Source organism: Carassius auratus, linkage group LG28B (assembly GCF_003368295.1).
Source record: "Carassius auratus strain Wakin linkage group LG28B, ASM336829v1, whole genome shotgun sequence".
In the NCBI taxonomy this organism is placed as follows: domain Eukaryota; kingdom Metazoa; phylum Chordata; class Actinopteri; order Cypriniformes; family Cyprinidae; genus Carassius; species Carassius auratus.
Window position 1 is genome coordinate 6,763,640 of NC_039293.1, and position 12,700 is coordinate 6,776,339.

The 12,700-nt window shown below is 49.2% G+C and overlaps 1 protein-coding gene across 2 annotated transcripts; it reads right to left on the bottom strand.

Moving 5' to 3' along the window:
* Nucleotides 1-1,862: 1,862 nt before the first annotated feature.
* On the bottom strand, nucleotides 1,863-11,456 carry rrp7a (ribosomal RNA processing 7 homolog A). Of its 2 annotated transcripts, XM_026239869.1 has the most exons (8): nucleotides 11,367-11,456; nucleotides 11,078-11,226; nucleotides 6,032-6,157; nucleotides 5,806-5,929; nucleotides 5,533-5,630; nucleotides 5,241-5,448; nucleotides 2,275-2,370; nucleotides 1,863-2,208 (listed from the first exon to the last, which is right to left on the bottom strand). In XM_026239869.1, exons 1-7 carry the CDS (start codon nucleotides 11,416-11,418, stop codon nucleotides 2,285-2,287), a joined length of 843 nt encoding a protein of 280 aa, XP_026095654.1. In that variant the 5' UTR covers nucleotides 11,419-11,456; the 3' UTR covers nucleotides 1,863-2,208; nucleotides 2,275-2,284. The 2 variants fall into 2 exon arrangements, with proteins under 2 accessions (XP_026095654.1, XP_026095653.1); XM_026239868.1 differs by having other exon boundaries at nucleotides 1,863-2,370.
* Nucleotides 11,457-12,700: the final 1,244 nt, after the last annotated feature.

The window sequence follows — 12,700 nt, forward strand, 5'->3', positions numbered from 1 at the left end:
GCCCTAAAACGCCCGGGATCACCGGTCTAAATGACCCGTCGCCCTCACATCTGCACTAATGAAGCCCCTGTGCCCTAAAACGCCCGGGATCACCGGTCTAAATGACCCGTCGCCCTCGCATCTGCAGTAATGAAGCCCCTGTGCCCTAAAACACCCGGGATCACCGGTCTAAATGACCCGTCGCCCTCGCATCTGCACTAATGAAGCCCCTGTGCCCTAAAACACCCGGGATCACCGGTCTAAATGACCCGTCGCCCTCGCATCTGCAGTAATGGAGCCCCTGTGCCCTAAAACACCCGGGATCACCGGTCTAAATGACCCGTCGCCCTCGCATCTGCAGTAATGGAGCCCTGTGCCCTAAAACACCCGGGATCACCGGTCTAAATGACCCGTCGCCCTCGCATCTGCAGTAATGGAGCCCTGTGCCCTAAAACACCCGGGATCACCGGTCTAAATGACCCGTCGCCCTCGCATCTGCAGTAATGGAGCCCCTGTGCCCTAAAACACCCGGGATCACCGGTCTAAATGACCCGTCGCCCTCGCATCTGCAGTAATGGAGCCCCTGTGCCCTAAAACACCCGGGATCACCGGTCTAAATGACCCGTCGCCCTCACATCTGCAGTAATGAAGCCCCTGTGCCCTAAAACACCCGGGATCACCGGTCTAAATGACCCGTCGCCCTCACATCTGCACTAATGAAGCCCCTGTGCCCTAAAACACCCGGGATCACCGGTCTAAATGACCCGTCGCCCTCGCATCTGCACTAATGAAGCCCCTGTGCCCTAAAACACCCGGGATCACCGGTCTAAATGACCCGTCGCCCTCGCATCTGCACTAATGAAGCCCCTGTGCCCTAAAACACCCGGGATCACCGGTCTAAATGACCCGTCGCCCTCGCATCTGCACTAATGAAGCCCCTGTGCCCTAAAACGCCCGGGATCACCGGTCTAAATGACCCGTCGCCCTCACATCTGCAGTAATGAAGCCCCTGTGCCCTAAAACACCCAGGATCACCGGTCTAAATGACCCGTCGCCCTCGCATCTGCAGTAATGGAGCCCCTGTGCCCTAAAACACCCGGGATCACCGGTCTAAATGACCCGTCGCCCTCGCATCTGCAGTAATGGAGCCCCTGTGCCCTAAAACACCCGGGATCACCGGTCTAAATGACCCGTCGCCCTCACATCTGCAGTAATGAAGCCCCTGTGCCCTAAAACACCCAGGATCACCGGTCTAAATGACCCGTCGCCCTCACATCTGCAGTAATGAAGCCCCTGTGCCCTAAAACGCCCGGGATCACCGGTCTAAATGACCCGTCGCCCTCACATCTGCAGTAATGAAGCCCCTGTGCCCTAAAACACCCGGGATCACCGGTCTAAATGACCCCTAATATGTGTGTGTCGTGTTAAAGATCAGATATGTTGTTGTTGTTTCCTCTCTCTGGATCAGGGCTCCTTCGTTTGGGTGATGGTTTTGGTTCAGCATTATGTCGGATCAACACTAAAGTAAAACAGATCAATGCAATGTTACTTGATAACAGAGTGCTTTTGACCCGCGATCAGTAATGAATGCCTCAAACAGTCACACATTTATTTCCGGCACCACGTGACTCCTCTCCCCGCCCCCAGAAATCACGTGACCTGTCCCATGACGTCAGCGCCAGAACCCTGCTAAATAAATCCATTCAGCTTTACTATTAACTGTTTCATTGGCGAATCTCAAACTCACTGCAAGAAATTCAGTCACCAAAGGGCCATTTTTATTGTTTGATAAAAAAAAAAAAAAAACTTATATCGGCAGTAACCGATATAAGCATTTGATTATTTTGTGTGTACATAATATATGCCAACATTAATTTTTTTTAAAAAAGCGAAACGAAGGACCCAAATCAAAAATTAACACACATTCCTCAAACATACACTGCATCATAATGGTTTATTTTTGCTCCAAACACAATTATCACAATTCTATGACTGACTCACTGCAGACTTTTTTTTTTTTAAATGAACGTTCATGTCAGCAGACAGCCAACAGATGCATTGTGGGTAAATGGATCCAGTGGGTGCCGAGGATTGTGGGTAAATGGATCCAGTGGGTGCCGAGGATTGTGGGTAAATGAATTCAGCGGGTGCCGAGGATTGTGGGTAAATGAATTCAGCGGGGGCCGAGGATTGTGGGTAAATGAATTCAGCGGGGGCCGAGGATTGTGGGTAAATGAATTCAGCGGGGGCCGAGGATTGTGGGTAAATGAATTCAGCGGGTGCCGAGGATTGTGGGTATGTTGAATCAGTAGGGTCTGAATTTCCTCTGTGCTCTCAGTACAGCGATTCTCTGTTTGTCCTCTTCAAACTTCTTCCTTAGCTCAGCGATATCTGAAACAGATTATTTGGTTTGAGAGCCTCTCAGACACACATCACCCTTCCCTGACTTATTCTCTGAATTATGAGCTTTGACATAAAAAGGCACACAAAAAAAAAAAAGTAACGTCTTGCCCCACGGAGATCGAGTCTTGCACCTCCAAGTTAGCCCCTCCCAGTTCGCGTCTTGCCCCTCTGAATTCGCCCCACCGACATCGCGTGTCATCCCTATAAATTCGACGCTCCGAGTACGGGTCTAGCCCCTCCAAGTTTGCGTCTTGCCCCTCCGAGTTCGCCCCTCCGAGATTGCGTCTCGCCCTTTTGAGTTTTGCGTCTCGCCCCTCCGAGTTTGCGTCTTGCCCTCCGAGTTCGCCCCTACGAGTTTGGGTCTCGCCCCTCAGAGTCGCCCCTCCGAGTTTGGGTCTCGCCCCTACGAGTTCGCCCCTCCGAGTTTGGGTCTCGCCCCTCAGAGTCGCCCCTCCGAGTTTGGGTCTCGCCCCTCTGAATTCGGGTCTCGCCCTCCGAGTTAGTGTCTCGGCCCTCTGAGTTCCCCCCCCCCCCCCCCCCCGAGTTCGGGTCTCGCCCCTACGAGTTTGGGTCTCGCCCCTCCGAGTTTGGGTCTCGCCCCTCCGAGTTTGGGTCTCGCCCCTCAGAGTCGCCCCTCCGAGTTTGGGTCTCGCCCCTCCGAATTCGGGTCTCGCCCTCCGAGTTAGTGTCTCGGCCCTCTGAGTTCCCCCCCCCCCCCCCCCCCCCGAGTTCGGGTCTCGCCCCTACGAGTTTGGGTCTCGCCCCTCCGAGTTTGGGTCTCGCCCCTCAGAGTCGCCCCTCCGAGTTTGGGTCTCGCCCCTCCGAATTCGGGTCTCGCCCTCCGAGTTAGTGTCTCGCCCCTCCGAGTTCGCCCCTCCGAGTTTGGGTCTCGCCCCTCAGAGTCGCCCCTCCGAATTCGGGTCTCGCCCTCCGAGTTTGGGTCTCGCCCCTACGAGTTCGCCCCTCCGAGTTTGGGTCTCGCCCCTCAGAGTCGCCCCTCCAAGTTTGGGTCTCGCCCCAACGAGTCGCCCCTCCGAGTTTGGGTCTCGCCCCTCAGAGTCGCCCCTCCGAGTTTGGGTCTCGCCCCTCTGAATTCGGGTCTCGCCCTCCGAGTTAGTGTCTCGGCCCTCTGAGTTCCCCCCCCCCCCCCCCCCCCCGAGTTCGGGTCTCGCCCCTACGAGTTTGGGTCTCGCCCCTCCGAGTTTGGGTCTCGCCCCTCCGAGTTTTGGGTCTCGCCCCTCAGAGTCGCCCCTCCGAGTTTGGGTCTCGCCCCTCTGAATTCGGGTCTCGCCCTCCGAGTTAGTGTCTCGGCCCTCTGAGTTCCCCCCCCCCCCCCCCCCCCCCCCCCCGAGTTCGGGTCTCGCCCCTACGAGTTTGGGTCTCGCCCCTCCGAGTTTGGGTCTCGCCCCTCAGAGTCGCCCCTCCGAGTTTGGGTCTCGCCCTCCGAATTCGGGTCTCGCCCTCCGAGTTAGTGTCTCGCCCCTCCGAGTTCGCCCCTCCGAGTTTGGGTCTCGCCCCTCAGAGTCGCCCCTCCGAATTCGGGTCTCGCCCTCCGAGTTTGGGTCTCGCCCCTACGAGTTCGCCCCTCCGAGTTTGGGTCTCGCCCCTCAGAGTCGCCCCTCCAAGTTTGGGTCTCGCCCCAACGAGTCGCCCCTCCGAGTTTGGGTCTCGCCCCTCAGAGTCGCCCCTCCGAGTTTGGGTCTCGCCCCTCTGAATTCGGGTCTCGCCCTCCGAGTTAGTGTCTCGGCCCTCTGAGTTCCCCCCCCCCCCCCCCCCGAGTTCGGGTCTCGCCCTACGAGTTTGGGTCTCGCCCCTCCGAGTTTGGGTCTCGCCCCTCAGAGTCGCCCCTCCGAGTTTGGGTCTCGCCCCTCCGAATTCGGGTCTCGCCCTCCGAGTTAGTGTCTCGCCCCTCCGAGTTCGCCCCTCCGAGTTTGGGTCTCGCCCCTCAGAGTCGCCCCTTCCGAATTCGGGTCTCGCCCTCCGAGTTTGGGTCTCGCCCCTACGAGTTCGCCCCTCCGAGTTTGGGTCTCGCCCCTCAGAGTCGCCCCTCCAAGTTTGGGTCTCGCCCCAACGAGTCGCCCCTCCGAGTTTGGGTCTCGCCCCTACGAGTCGCCCCTCCGAGTTTGGGTCTCGCCCCTCCGAGTTTGGGTCTCGCCCCTCTGAATTCGGGTCTCGCCCTCCGAGTTAGTGTCTCGGCCCTCTGAGTTCCCCCCCCCCCCCCCCGAGTTCGGGTCTCGCCCCTACGAGTTTGGTCTCGCCCCTCTGAATTCGGGTCTCGCGTCTCGCCCCTCAGAGTTCGCCCCTCCGAGTTTGGGTCTCGCCCCTCAGAGTCGCCCCTCCGAGTTTGGGTCTCGCCCCTACGAGTTTGGGTCTCGCCCCTCAGAATTCGCCCCTCCGAGTTTGGGTCTCGCCCCTCCGAGTTCCCCCCCCTCCGAGTTCGCAGATCTGAGATTGTGCCTCAATGCTCCGAGATCGCATATTGCATTTGTGTCTCACCACTCTGAATAAACATTTAGAGAATTTCACAAGTTTTTTTATTATATATAATAATAGACTTCTTTTAGCTTGACGCAAGAAGACAGCAAAGTTCAGGTAGCAGACTCGTACACTAGTGTATCCATCTTCTCGCTTCTAAATTCGCATCTCGCCCCTCCAAGTTCTCGCCACTCCGAGTTTTGCTCAGTTTCCGCCTTGACGCCCAGAATTTACATTTAGTGTAATATAATAAAATACTTCTTGTAGCTTGGTGCATGGAGACAGTGATTATCAGGGAGCAGACTCGTACACTAATTCACTTTCTTACAGTCTCAACGCATGCATGAATGTGGCGTCGAGTTGCAGATCGTCTCAAGACTCACGTTCTTTCTGCGTGTTTCTGTGCTGCCACGTGTAGAAGTTCAGCAGCTCCTTGCGCTCGCTCTTCTTCTTCTCCCTCTTGAGCATCCTCTCATTGGCTGTCTCGCTGTGTGGGCGGACTTTCACGCCGCGGCTGCTCTTCGTCACCTTCACCCAACCCTCCTCATCCTCCTGCTGCTGCTCCGCCTCCTGGTTCTGACGCTCCGCCTCCTGTCAGGAAAGATTATGAATAATTCATGAGCTGTAGCTCTGTGTATGTGTGTGTTTGGGTGTGTGTGTGTGTGTGTGTCTCACCTCCTCCTTCTGTCTATCATAATTATTCATGAACTGATCGATGTCCTGCTGTAGTGATGAAGCTTTGATCAGTGAGTCTGAGTACTGCTGGATCCACTCTAGAAACACACACATAGATCATCAGTATCATATCTTCATCACACACACCATCATCATCATCATCATATCTTCATCACACACACCACCATCATCATCATCATATCTTCATCACACACACCACCATCATCATATCTTCATCACCATCATCATCAGTATCATCACACACACACTCACTGTGGATGCCGGTCCTGACAGGTCTCTCAGCTGTAGAGACGACGAGCGGGACGTTCTCCGGGTGCCGTTTAGCTGCGTTCACTGCAGATGCGTGTTTGAAGACGATGTATGCCACCCTGAAACACTACACATACACACACACACACACAATATATCATCATGAGTGCATGCTGTGCGATCACGTTCAGTGATGTGTCAGCTGCTCTAGTGGCTGTGAAGGGGTCACCTGTCTGAGTGTGTCTGTGAAGTGTCTGGACACCCCGCTGTGGCTCGTCTCTGACGCTCCTGGTCTCTCCTTCAGCTCCACGGACTGGACAGACCCGAAACGGCTGAACACCTCTGTCAGAACACTCTAGAAACACACAGCACATGGGTTCAGTGCCCAGAGAGAAACACACAGCACACGGGTTCAGAGCCCAGAGAGAAACACAGAGCACACAAGGACACTGGTTCAGTGCCCAGAGAGAAACACACAGCACACAAGGACACGGGTTCAGTGCTCAAAGAGAAACACACAGCACACAAGGACACGGGTTCAGTGCTCAAAGAGAAACACACAGCACACAAGGACACGGGTTCAGTTTTCAAAGAGAAACACACAGCACACAAGGACACGGGTTCAGTGCTCAAAGAGAAACACACAGCACACAAGGACACGGGTTCAGTGCCCAGAGAGAAACACACAGCACACAAGGACACGGGTTCAGTGCTCAAAGAGAAACACACAGCACACAAGGACACTGGTTCAGTGCCCAGAGAGAAACACACAGCACACAAGGACACGGGTTCAGTGCTCAAAGAGAAACACACAGCACACAAGGACACGGGTTCAGTGCCCAGAGAGAAACACACAGCACACGGGTTCAGAGCCCAGAGAGAAACACAGAGCACACAAGGACACTGGTTCAGTGCCCAGAGAGAAACACACAACACACAAGGACACTGGTTCAGTGCTCAAAGAGAAACACACAGCACACAAGGACACGGGTTCAGTGCCCAGAGAGAAACACACAGCACACAAGGACACTGGTTCAGTGCTCAAAGAGAAACACACAGCACACAAGGACACTGGTTCAGTGCCCAAAGAGAAACACACAGCACACAAGGACACGGGTTCAGTGCTCAAAGAGAAACACACAGCACACAAGGACACGGGTTCAGTGCCCAGAGAGAAACACACAGCACACGGGTTCAGAGCCCAGAGAGAAACACAGAGCACACAAGGACACTGGTTCAGTGCCCAGAGAGAAACACACAACACACAAGGACACTGGTTCAGTGCTCAAAGAGAAACACACAGCACACAAGGACACAGGTTCAGTGCCCAGAGAGAAACACACAGCACACAAGGACACTGGTTCAGTGCTCAAAGAGAAACACAGCACACAAGGACACGGGTTCAGTTTTCAAAGAGAAACACACAGCACACAAGGACACTGGTTCAGTGCTCAAAGAGAAACACACAGCACACAAGGACACGGGTTCAGTGCCCAAAGAGATACACACAGCACACAAGGACACGGGTTCAGTTTTCAAAGAGAAACACACAGCACACAAGGACACTGGTTCAGTGCCCAGAGAGAAACACACAGCACACAAGGACACGGGTTCAGTGCCCAAAGAGAAACACACAGCACACAAGGACACGGGTTCAGTGCCCAAAGAGATACACACAGCACACAAGGACACGGGTTCAGTGCTCAAAGAGATACACACAGCACACAAGGACACGGGTTCAGTGCTCAAAGAGATACACACAGCACACAAGGACACTGGTTCAGTGCTCAAAGAGAAACACACAGCACACAAGGACACGGGTTCAGTGCCCAAAGAGAAACACACAGCACACAAGGACACTGGTTCAGTGCCCAAAGAGATACACACAGCACACAAGGACACGGGTTCAGTGCTCAAAGAGATACACACAGCACACAAGGACACGGGTTCAGTGCTCAAAGAGATACACACAGCACACAAGGACACGGGTTCAGTGCCCAAAGAGAAACACACAGCACACAAGGACACGGGTTCAGTGCCCAGAGAGATACACACAGCACACAAGGACACGGGTTCAGTGCTCAAAGAGATACACACAGCACACAAGGACACGGGTTCAGTGCCCAAAGAGAAACACACAGCACACGGGTTCAGTGCCCAAAGAGAAACACACAGCACACAAGGACACGGGTTCAGTGCTCAAAGAGATACACACAGCACACAAGGACACGGGTTCAGTGCTCAAAGAGATACACACAGCACACAAGGACACTGGTTCAGTGCTCAAAGAGAAACACACAGCACACAAGGACACGGGTTCAGTGCCCAAAGAGAAACACACAGCACACAAGGACACTGGTTCAGTGCCCAAAGAGATACACACAGCACACAAGGACACGGGTTCAGTGCTCAAAGAGATACACACAGCACACAAGGACACGGGTTCAGTGCTCAAAGAGATACACACAGCACACAAGGACACGGGTTCAGTGCCCAAAGAGAAACACACAGCACACAAGGACACGGGTTCAGTGCCCAGAGAGATACACACAGCACACAAGGACACGGGTTCAGTGCTCAAAGAGATACACACAGCACACAAGGACACGGGTTCAGTGCCCAAAGAGAAACACACAGCACACGGGTTCAGTGCCCAAAGAGAAACACACAGCACACAAGGACACGGGTTCAGTGCTCAAAGAGATACACACAGCACACAAGGACACGGGTTCAGTGCTCAAAGAGATACACACAGCACACAAGGACACGGGTTCAGTGCCCAAAGAGAAACACACAGCACACAAGGACACGGGTTCAGTGCCCAAAGAGATACACACAGCACACAAGGACACGGGTTCAGTGCCCAGAGAGAAACACACAGCACACAAGGACACGGGTTCAGTGCTCAAAGAGAAACACAGCACACAAGGACACGGGTTCAGTGCCCAAAGAGATACACAGCACACAAGGACACGGGTTCAGTGCCCAAAGAGATACACACAGCACTCAAGGACACGGGTTCAGTGCTCAAAGAGAAACACAGCACACAAGGACACGGGTTCAGTGCCCAAAGAGATACACAGCACACAAGGACACGGGTTCAGTGCCCAAAGAGATACACACAGCACACAAGGACACGGGTTCAGTGCTCAAAGAGAAACACACAGCACACAAGGACACTGGTTCACGGGTTCAGAGAACAAGTGCTGGTCCAGATAATATCAGTAGTCGATTACTCTCCAACTGTGCTGTACAATTAGGCCCGATTTTTTATTATATTTTTAATTTATCCTTGTCTCAACAGAAGGTGCCTAGTCTGTGGACACAGTCTACTATAGTCCCTGTTGGTAAATCTAAGCATCCCAAATCATTAAATGACAAGGCCTATAGCCCTGACTTCATTAGTGATGAAGTCACTGGAAAAACTGATCAAAGCTGAACTGCTGAAAACTACTGAACACCGAATGGATCGCCTGCAGTTCACGTACAGGACCGAGAGGTGTTCAGGATGCCACCATAACTCTGTTGAATTACATCTGTAAGCACCTTGACAGTCCAAACAACCATGTCAGATTGATGTTTGTTGATTTTTCATCTGCCTTCAACACTATTCAGCCTCATCTACTAATTCAGAGACTAAGGGATAACTTTGGTCTAGAAGGTAGTATTGTTGGCTGGATCTTGGACTGTCTTACAGGCAGAACGCAAAGAGTAAGAGTAAATGGCAAATTTTCTGATCTATCTGTAACATCTACTGGTTCACCACAAGGGTGCGTTCTTTCTCCTTTGCTGTACATATTGTACACAAATGACTCTTGTAGTAGTTTTAAAAACCGTCATATATTGAAGTTTGCGGATGACACAGTCATAGTGAGCCTGTTGAATAGCACTGAAACTTCGCATGGTCCTGTGATTGATTACTTTTTAAAATGGTGTCAGGAATCTTTTTTTATCCTTAAACGTTTTAAAGACAAAAGATATGTGCATTGATTTTAGACATGCTCAGCCTTCCCCTGACACTAGTGACTGATGGTCAGACAGTCGAACCGGTAGAGTCTTATAAGTACTTAGGCACTTTCCTCGATAACAAGCTGACATTTAAGAAAAATACTGACTCGATCCATAAGAAAAGCCAGCAGCGTCTTTTCTGTCTTAGAAATCTAAATTCCAGGTTGACTCTACTTTGATGATTTTGTTTTATCATTCTTTTATTGAGTCTATTATTACGTTCTCCTTTGTTTGTTGGTTTCAATCCTTGAGGGTAAAAGAGAGGAACTTACTGAACAAGGTTGTTAGCGTCAGTAGTAAAATTATAGGGCTTTCACAAGAAACTTTACAGGATCTCTACGAAAAACAGCTGTTTAAGAAAGCAAACTCTATCTTGACTGACTTCTCTCATCCTTTATATCTACAGTTTCAGTTTTTACCATCAGGTTCATTGCTCATTTTTTTTTATTTGATCAGAACGTGCATTATATTTATTTAATTTTTTATTATACTGTGTATTTGTGTTTGTAAGTTTGTGTGCTCCTATGCTGTAAAACTAATTGCCCCACTGGGGGACAAATAAAGGTATTGAACTTGAATCTCAGGATTCTCTGTAATTGGCAAACAAAGTTAAATCTTTTTTTATTTTTCTTACTGAAATTATTCTAATACAATAATTTTAATCTCCAAACTGTTTTAGATAGTTCTGCTTTGCTTCTTATGCTTTTCTAAAAAAAGTGTTTGATTGTGCTCCATTCTCGACACACACGCAAGGATCATGAACGCATTTCCTGCAACACAACACAGCAGCACAGTTCACTGGAGTGAGCCTGTTTCATGTTTTATGGACGCAACATATTTCAACGTCTGTTAACAAAAATTAAAACTTAAATATTAGTAGTTACATTTTTCAGGTGTACGCTAAAATAAAATGGTATAGGCTTAATGTCGACCGTTTTTTTTAATTTTTATATATATATATATATATATATATTTTGGTGGGTCGTGAAATTGAATTCACTTGTCTAGGTGGGTCATGGAATGGAAAAGTTTGGGAAACACTTGTCCAGATCAAGGGTTTTTAAAGAGGGACATTTTAGAGAATAATAATAATACAATTATTACTAAATAGAAAATTAAAATTAAAAATAAATTTAAAAAAATAAAAATTAGTAAAATAAATAACTTATATGAAAAGTATTGAGTGTGTGTCTGTGTGAGTTATAGTAGTGTGTGTGTGTGTGTGTGTGTGTGTGTGTGTGTGTGTGTGTGTGTGTAAGAGACTGACCTCCGTGCAGTACGGAGGGACGTTGAGCACGAACAGTGTTCGGTCCAGTGGTCGGTTCGTGCTGGACTCCGCTCGGACCCGGTGCTCTTTAACACACAGCTGATGAAGAGCAGCATGAGCGTCATCCTCACTGAACCTCAGCGACAGCACTGCGCACACACACATACACACATCATATTACAGCTCAAAGACACGACAGAACGCGCAACTGTGTCATCTTCCGTGATTACCGGGATAAAGGGAACAGATTTCTAGACGTTACTGAAACACAAACAGATGTTAACTTTACCACTGAAGCCTCCGGGAATGACGCGCGCGTGTTGATCTGCAGACGGCGCCATCTTGGTTTACCCGCGTCACCGGAAACAGAAACGCAATGGCTGCTGGGAACTATAGTTATTCTAGTGAATATATCTCCACAAGAATTGAATAATAAGGAATTGGGGTGAAATATGAACATAAATAAGTTTATCAGACGGGTGCCCTGTTCACTTCTTCTATCAATTAAAACCAACCAGGCTGTGATTTTCAGCATCATTCCTCCAGTCTTCAGTGTCACATGATCTTCAGAAATCATGAAAATATAATTTACTGCTCAAGAAACATTTCTGATTATTATCAATGTTGAACACAGTTCTTAATACATTCTATTTTTCAGGATTCACAGATGAATAAAGTTCAAAAGAGCAGCATTTATTTGAAATACTACTACTGTTTCAGCTATTAAAATAGTTTTGTATAGAATAGCAAAGTGATGATATTTAGTTTTTTTTTTTTTTAAGTTAATTTAGAAGAATGTTAGGAAGATTTTTGTTCATTAAATGTAAGTTTTAGTTTTTTAAGTAATGACCAAGCATCTAGCGGCAGACAGAGAGTCTATGTTTGACCAGTTTAGTCTTCTCAAATCATCACGACTTGCCCAAAATAAAATCTATAGCTATAGAACAGTTCAAGCATATGACAATTTTTAAATGTTAGACACAGATAAACGTGCACTTTATTCAATAGTTTGTGTCAGGACATGGAGACGACCGCATGATCATTTCCATGTTTTCATTGGATACGCCATCATTTTTGCTCATAAAGTTAACAGTAATACATCATTCGTAACTGTAAAGGGTCTACTTTTATTTGTATGCAGTCACAATATCAACAAAACTTTGTGCTTTTATAAAATAAAGAAAACAAATATGATCTGATGTTTACAACTGCAACTAGGGGTTAAGTGTCTTGCTCAGGGACACATTGGTGTCTCACAGTGGATTCGAACCCGGCTCTCTCACACCAAAGGCATGTGTCTTATCCACTGCACCAACACCACCCTATGGGCTTGAACAGGAGCACTTCACAAAACTAACCGAATACACGCCTCCCAGACATGATAAATATCTACAGAAAGCTTTAAATCGGGACTTAACGAAATAAAACATATTGAAAAACTCTTATTATAATCATAATCTGTATGCATTTCTTAAAGGTGGGTGTAATGAAGAGATGGAGAGCACTGCACATGAACTTTTAGCTCATTGTTTGTCATTTTCCCAAAGTATTGTGATGTTTTACTAACTCTCTAACTGCTCATCTGTGCTAATGTGTGCGTGTATGCGTTGTGTAGGCGATGTA

Excerpts from the sequence above, each read along its gene's own strand:
- rrp7a (XM_026239869.1), bottom strand. The coding sequence starts at position 11,418 with ATGGCGCCGTCTGCAGATCAACACGCGCGCGTCATTCCCGGAGGCTTC. Across the intron at positions 6,158-11,077 it reads TCCCTCCGTACTGCACGGAG|AGTGTTCTGACAGAGGTGTT; the intron begins GTCAGTCTCTTA and ends GTGTGTTTCTAG. Across the intron at positions 5,449-5,532 it reads ATGATAGACAGAAGGAGGAG|GAGGCGGAGCGTCAGAACCA; the intron begins GTGAGACACACA and ends CTTTCCTGACAG.